The 6,534-nt window shown below is 41.4% G+C and overlaps 1 protein-coding gene across 5 annotated transcripts in view; it reads left to right on the top strand.

The window, feature by feature from the left end:
• Positions 1–6,534, top strand: part of LOC118231226 (B-cell scaffold protein with ankyrin repeats-like) — a 52,724-nt gene continuing 46,190 nt past the window's right edge. For 2 of the 5 annotated variants that reach the window (XM_035424869.1, XM_035424864.1), the window contains exons 1-3: positions 1–84; positions 240–306; positions 4,837–5,229. In XM_035424869.1, coding sequence (XP_035280760.1) covers positions 82–84; positions 240–306; positions 4,837–5,229 — 463 coding nt within the window. In that variant the 5' untranslated portion in view covers positions 1–81. Of the gene's footprint in view, positions 85–170; positions 307–4,836; positions 5,230–6,534 lie in introns of those variants that run through there. The other 3 variants (XM_035424866.1, XM_035424868.1, XM_035424867.1) reach the window with 3 other exon arrangements.

The raw sequence follows: 6,534 nt of genomic DNA, 5'->3' as shown, positions 1-6,534 counted from the left end.
GTAATGTATATCTTACTTGTTTTTTAATGTAATGTTTTTCAATTTCATGTTTTCTGAAAAAAAGGGTTCCATCCCTTTCAAATGGTGAGTGGGGGGGATATGGGCGGATGGGGGGGGCGGGGGGAGGGGGGGGCAATTTGTTCTTGGCTCTGAAATGTCTGTGACATCTCTCTGTTTAAACTCGAGCGGTGAGTGACATATGAGCTCATTTGTTCACGACTGCTTTTCCTGTCCCTGAGAGCGAGCGAGAGACAGAAAGAGAGAGTGAGACATCACCAAAGAAAACCTGCAACATGAACAGCACAGGTCAGCTCTGCTTCCACTTGTTCATCTCCATTTCTCCTTCTCTCGCCTCTGTCTATGTTCATAAGCTGGTTGAGGATATTTGTTCTACCACACTCACTTTGTTCTTGCATTTTTACGAGAATACGTAGCACTGCAGGGTTTTGTATTATTGATAAAAAGCTTTTGACAGAATGTTTGTGTTCATAGCTGTTTGTTTTTTTTTTTGGACATTGGCTATCTGGTAACAGATAAAATGCATACATGCTTTTATAGACAGTATATTGCAGGAATGTGTAAGCCAGGCTTTGAGGTTTTACCATTTCTTTCACTTTTTCATTTATCTCACTGCTGAACTTGGCAAACTGTGTCAATGAAAATATAACCTAACACTTGCAGTTGTGCTGCCAAAAGGGCAAACATTGATTGAATCTTGGCCAAATAAATAGTTAGTAAAATATCTCAACATGTAAAATTGAAAATGAAACTTTTCCCGATAAACCCTTGAGCCATTTTAAATAATATTTTTCACGTTCATTTATTTTTAATTTCACAATAATTTCACTAAATTAATTTGCCAGAAGTTGAGAAAAAAGGACTGTTAAGTGGATTGATAGCCTGCTGTTATGAATCATAGTCAGTTTTATTACTACTCTGTGATGGTTTATGTGTTTTCATCTCGGTATGCCTGGTTAGTGCATTATTTTGAGGATGTAAAGACTTCTGAAGACAAATCATGGATTGTCTGGATAGTGTATTAGTGTATTGTTATGACTATACACATAGATACATAGAGACTGTTGAAGGGACATCAGGGTTTGGTTACTACAATAACCCAGGATTTCTGGGACACAATAGGCTGTGTGGCTAATGTGTCCTTATGCAGACTTTGAGATTGTTAAAGGGCAGCATGGTCTGTCTGGGTGGAATATGCTATTATGGTCTCTCTGGTAAGTGTATTATTACGGGACTGTTGGAGGGACATCTTTGTCCATCGGTTTAGTTTGGGTCATTATGGGAACATAAGAACTATTGAAAGAACTGTTGAAACACTCTGGTTATTGTGTTATGACAGGACTTTCAGACTGTTGAAAGGGCAAAGCCTGGTTGCTGTACAGTTACTGGCATTACTGCATGGGCACTGTGGTCTGTCCAGGTAGTGTGTTTTTACAAGGAACTACACAGATAAATATTGGGTGTTAATTCATTTGTATATATCTGTACATCTCTACTGAAATAAAAAAAAATTATTAGGGTTTATTAGGGTTTACACTGAACAATTTACCATGGAGAAATTGTGGAAAGGGCATTCTGGTCCATGCAATTAGTGTGTCGCTGTGGGGACATGGAGACAGTTGCCATGGCAGTGGGTCTCTCTCTCTCTCTCTCTCTCTCTCTCTATGACAGGCTGAAATGAACTGTGCCGCAATTGGGGCTGTTGTTCCTTCCCCAAGAAGAATTGCACAATTTTCTTCTTTAGAGATGAAATTAAAATTATTTATAATTTGGGATAATTTGTAGAAATACATTATTTTCTAATTTGTAAATATTTTGGGCAAGTAAGGAGAAACTGCATCTCCTGTCTTACAGTTACCACATATTCGCTCTTCTTTTGGTACCCATTTTTTTTTGTGCCTTCCTTTTTCAATTGCTAAGGTGTGATCACTGAGCCTGTACTTGGTCAGGATTTGTCTCTGCTTTGTATCACTGACAGAGATACTCTGCCAAATTGCTTTCTCGGTTTAGGGCCAAGTAGCAATTAAGTTTGTCTTGTGTTTGGTTTCATTATTCCAATGTTCCAGATAGGCATCTTTTGTTTGTTTAATTATTTGGTTTACTCTAATTTCTGGTTGTAAAGCAGTGCTGGTCTGAGTTTGGTCAGTGTTTGGTTTTAGTTGGTTAGTGAGTCTCATGTCCAGCTGATTGAGAGGACTCTTTTTGGGGTTCAGGTTTTCAGTGCTTGAAATTACATTGTGTCTTGGGGACTTGATTTGAGGTGCATCCAAAATGTAAGTGCTCTTTTTTAATGTTAATTATCAATGGGTATCTGCCTAATTCTGCCCTGCATGCATTGGTGGGTGTTTTGCTTTGGGTGTTTAGTATTATTCGGCAAATTTCTGCATGCAGGGCCTCTATAGGATGCTTGTCCCACCTAGTGTAGTTGTGATAACTGAGTGGACCCCATACTTCACTTCCATATAAGGCAATTGGTTGGATTACACTGTCAAAGATTTTAAGCCAAATTCTAATTGGTATGTCTATTTTGCGAAATGTATTTCTAATTGCATGAAAGGCTCTGCAGGTTTTTTCTTTCAGTGTATTCACTGCCAGACCAAAGTTTCCTGAGGCGCTTATTTTGAGCCCCAGGTAGTCTAGCAAATCCAAATGTTGCTATAGCCCTTGTTCTGTGGGCGACAGCAACACCAGGTCATCCGCATAGAGCAAGAATCTAACTTACTTGTTGTTTAGGTTAGGCCAGGGGTAGCAGATTGTTCCGACAGCACCGCTAACTCATTACTATAGATATTAAAGAGAGTTGGTGACAAGCTGCATCCCTGAAAAACACTTGAGTGAAAAAAATCTGTTATTTTATTCCCAATTTTTACTCATTTATTATTGACATAAATAGATTTTATGTCATACACTTTACCCCCTATACCACTTTGGAGAATTTTATAATATAAAATATATAATATCTTGCCAAATAGAATCAAAAGCCTTTTTAAAATCAATAAAGCATGCAAAAACTTTACCTTTGCTTTTTTGGTGTACATGTTGATTAATTAGGGTGTGTAGGATGTAAACATGATCAGTTGTGCGATGGTTTGGTAGAAAGCCAATTTGTCCTTTGCTCAAGACATTGTGTTTGATAAGAAAGGCTATCATTCTGGCATTGATAATACTGCAGAAAATCTTCCCCAGATTGCTACTCACACAGATGCCTCGGTAGTTATCAGGGTCAAATTTGTTTCCACTTTTGTAAATTGGGGAAATAAGCCCCTGATTCCAGATATCAGGAAAGCAGCCAGCTTGGAAAACAAGATTGAACAATTTGAGCAGGGCCTGTCGCAGCTCAGGGGTGCTGTGTTTAAGCATCTCTGTCCCGATGCTGTCAGGTCCACATGCTTTTCCAGGATTTAGCTTTTTAATGTTGTCTTCTAATTCTTTCATTGTAATTTGATAGTCAAGTGGGTTCTGAGTTTTCGATAGTTGCTTCAAGGATTTGCAACTTTTCTTGGATTTGTTTTTGTTCATAATTTAGATTATTAGTTTGCTCATAACGTTTTTCAAAATAATTTTTCCGAATGTTGCAATTTTGTAAGGCCAAATTGTCTGGTTTTATTTTTTGCTCAATTTGTTCCATTTTTTCCAGAACTGATTATGATTAACAGAGTCTTCAATTTCTGGTAGTTTTTTTATTATAATGTATCCTTTTCTTTTCTTTTAGGGTCTTTTTGTACTTTCTTAGTTTTTCAACATAATTTTGTCGCATTTCTGTGTTGAGTGGCTGACAGTGTTTTTGATTGGATAACAGTCTTAATTCCTTCCTGATATTTCTGCAGTCCTCATCAAACCACTTTTCGTTTTTCAGTCTTTGTTTGGATGCAGAGATGTTTTTAGTAAGACCTGCTTTATTGGCTGATTTCTGATATATATTATTAATTTTTTTACAGCCATATTTATGCCTAATTGGCTTTGTATAAACTCTGTTGAGAGAAAGGTATTAATAATGTAAGTAGTTTCAGGTGAACTTATTACACTTTTGAATTTGACTTCACTATCAGGAGCCCATCGATATGACTTGTTTAATCTGTATAGTGGCTCAGACTCTGCTATTTGTTCTATAATTCTTTTTAGATATACATTTATCTGACAGTGATCTGTTAGTGGTGTTTGTGGTCTGACAGTGAATGCACTAATATAGGAGGGGTCCATGTCAGTAATGGCATAGTCAACTACACTAGTCCCAAGAGCTGAACAATATGTGAACCTCCCTAAAGTGTCCCCTTTGATCCTACTAGTAAGCATGTACAGACCGAGGGAGCGACAGAGGTGCACTAACTCTTTCCCATTTTTGTTACAAATATCAGGATTAGGTCCGGATTATTTCTGGGAATAACGGTAGGGGTGAAGTATAGAGAGGGCTGTCTGAAGATATAACTATTGCCAATAGAATCTACTATGTCAGGCTCAGATCCTGTTCTGGGATTCAAATCTCCGATCAATAGGACATTACCCTGGGCCTGGTAATGTGTAATCTGTTTATGGAGATTTTCAAAAATGTTTTCATTGTAGTAAGTTGACTCCAAAGGGGGAATGTAGGCCACACATATATAAGTCATTATCACATTTTATAATATTTTAATTTAATTTTAGCCAGATGTGTGTTATTGCCTTTTTAATTTGTCCTAATTCTAATCTCTCTCTCTCTCTCTCTCTCTCTCTCTCTCTCTCTCTCTCTCTCTCTTTCTCTTTCTCTCTCTCTCTCTCTCTCTCTCTCTCTCTCTCTCTCTCTCTCTCTCTCTCTCCCTCTCCCTCCCTCCCTCCCTCCAGCGGAGGACCTGCTGATCATCTACGAGACAGATGCTGAGCAATGGGCCTCCTACCTACGCTCCGTCTTGGTGGGACCCGTCCCGGAGGGCGGGGTGTGTTGCTATGACATCGCCACGGTGTCCAGCAGGCGGGAGGACTTCCTGTCGCTGGTGCGGTACCGGTGCAAGCTGCTGGTCCTGAGCAAGGGGATGCTGGAGGGCCTGTGCCAGATGCGCCGGTTCTTCCTGGCGCGGGTCCTGCGGCCGGCCGGCAGTGTGGTGGTGCTCCTGTGTGGGGTGGAGAGCGTGACGCCGCTGCTGCAGATGGTGCCTCTGGAGGAGGGCTGCCTGGAGATCTCCAGCGAGCAGGACGCTCAAGAGTACCTGAGCATTGTCACTGAGATTGTGCAGAGAGGTACAGGTGGACTGGGGGGGGGCACTGCATGTGTGTGTGTATGTGTCTGTGTGTGTGAACTTGTAATACTATCTTTGTGGGAACCAAATGTCTTCACAAGGATAGAAAGATGAGGAAAATGTATTGTAGCAAGCTGAGTGCCACCGCTCGGTTAAGAGACGAGAGAGACGAGAGTTTATTTCTGGACGCGAATGCGTCTTTTTATTTTCACGGCCGCCACGCGGCTTTCTGTTCGGTACAAAACACAATTGTCGCTGCTGACTCTCTGTCAGCACTTCCTCCGTCTCCAGTCCGTTTTCTTCTGCCTCCGTGGACCGGCTTTTAAGCGTCCAGGCTCACTGTCGAGGTAATCAGCACATTGTCCATCAATCAAACAATTAACCATCGGTGCTGATTAATAATCCCCAACAGCTGTGGCGCAGAGTTCCGAGAGCTGCCCCGCCCACTCTCTCTCTCTGCAGCCAACGCAAAACCACGCCCACCCTACCACATGTATCTTTGTGGAGACCTTTTGCTGATCCCCACAAGGTCAAGAGGCTGTTTTAGGGTTAGGACTTAGGGTTACAATTAGGCTAAGGTTAAGGTTAAGGTTAGGCATGTAGTGGTTAGAGTTAGGATTAGGGTTAGAGGCTGCAGAATGAATGTAGTCAATGGGAAGTCCTCATATGGATAGCAGTACGGGACTGAGTGCACAAGCACATGCACACACACATGAGTGTGTGTGTGTGTGTGTGTGTGAGTGTTTGTATGAGCGTGTGTGTGTGTGTGTGTGTGTGTTAGGGAAGCTCTTTCTCTCACAGGTACTCCAGGGGCAGCATCCCATTGACAGCAGGTGTGAAGCCGTGTTACTGTACAGGGAGTGCAGTGTTTCACCTGGCAACGCCGCATGCTATCCTGAGCTGTCACTGAGACAAAGACCCGCGTGACCCTGAGTCACCTGGAAACCTCGGGCAGAGATGGACAGCCAGGCGCTCTTGTCTGTAGTGCTAATGTCAAAAGTGGCTGTTCCTGATGGAGGAGGACTGATCTGAATTTTCAGTGGCAGGGGGATGAGACAGAAATGCTTTGTATAACTCTGCAACACCAGCCCTGATGATCATAGAATGTTTATTTCCTAATTATTTTTTTATTTATCCAATACCCCACTGAGATGAAAGAAAATATCGCTTTTTGGCAACAAAGCCCTCAAGAGGTTGCAGCGCATTTCATAAAATATAACACAACACAGTTCATTGAAAAGCAACATCCATGCAACTGAAATGGCTTTAATGATGCTACAGGTCAACGTTATGGTACATTCTTCAC

The sequence above is a fragment of the Anguilla anguilla genome, chromosome 7 (genome assembly GCF_013347855.1).
Source record: "Anguilla anguilla isolate fAngAng1 chromosome 7, fAngAng1.pri, whole genome shotgun sequence".
Taxonomy (NCBI): Eukaryota; Metazoa; Chordata; class Actinopteri; order Anguilliformes; family Anguillidae; genus Anguilla; species Anguilla anguilla.
Note: the sequence above shows the minus strand (reverse complement) of the source record. Positions and strands in the feature narration are given on the sequence as shown.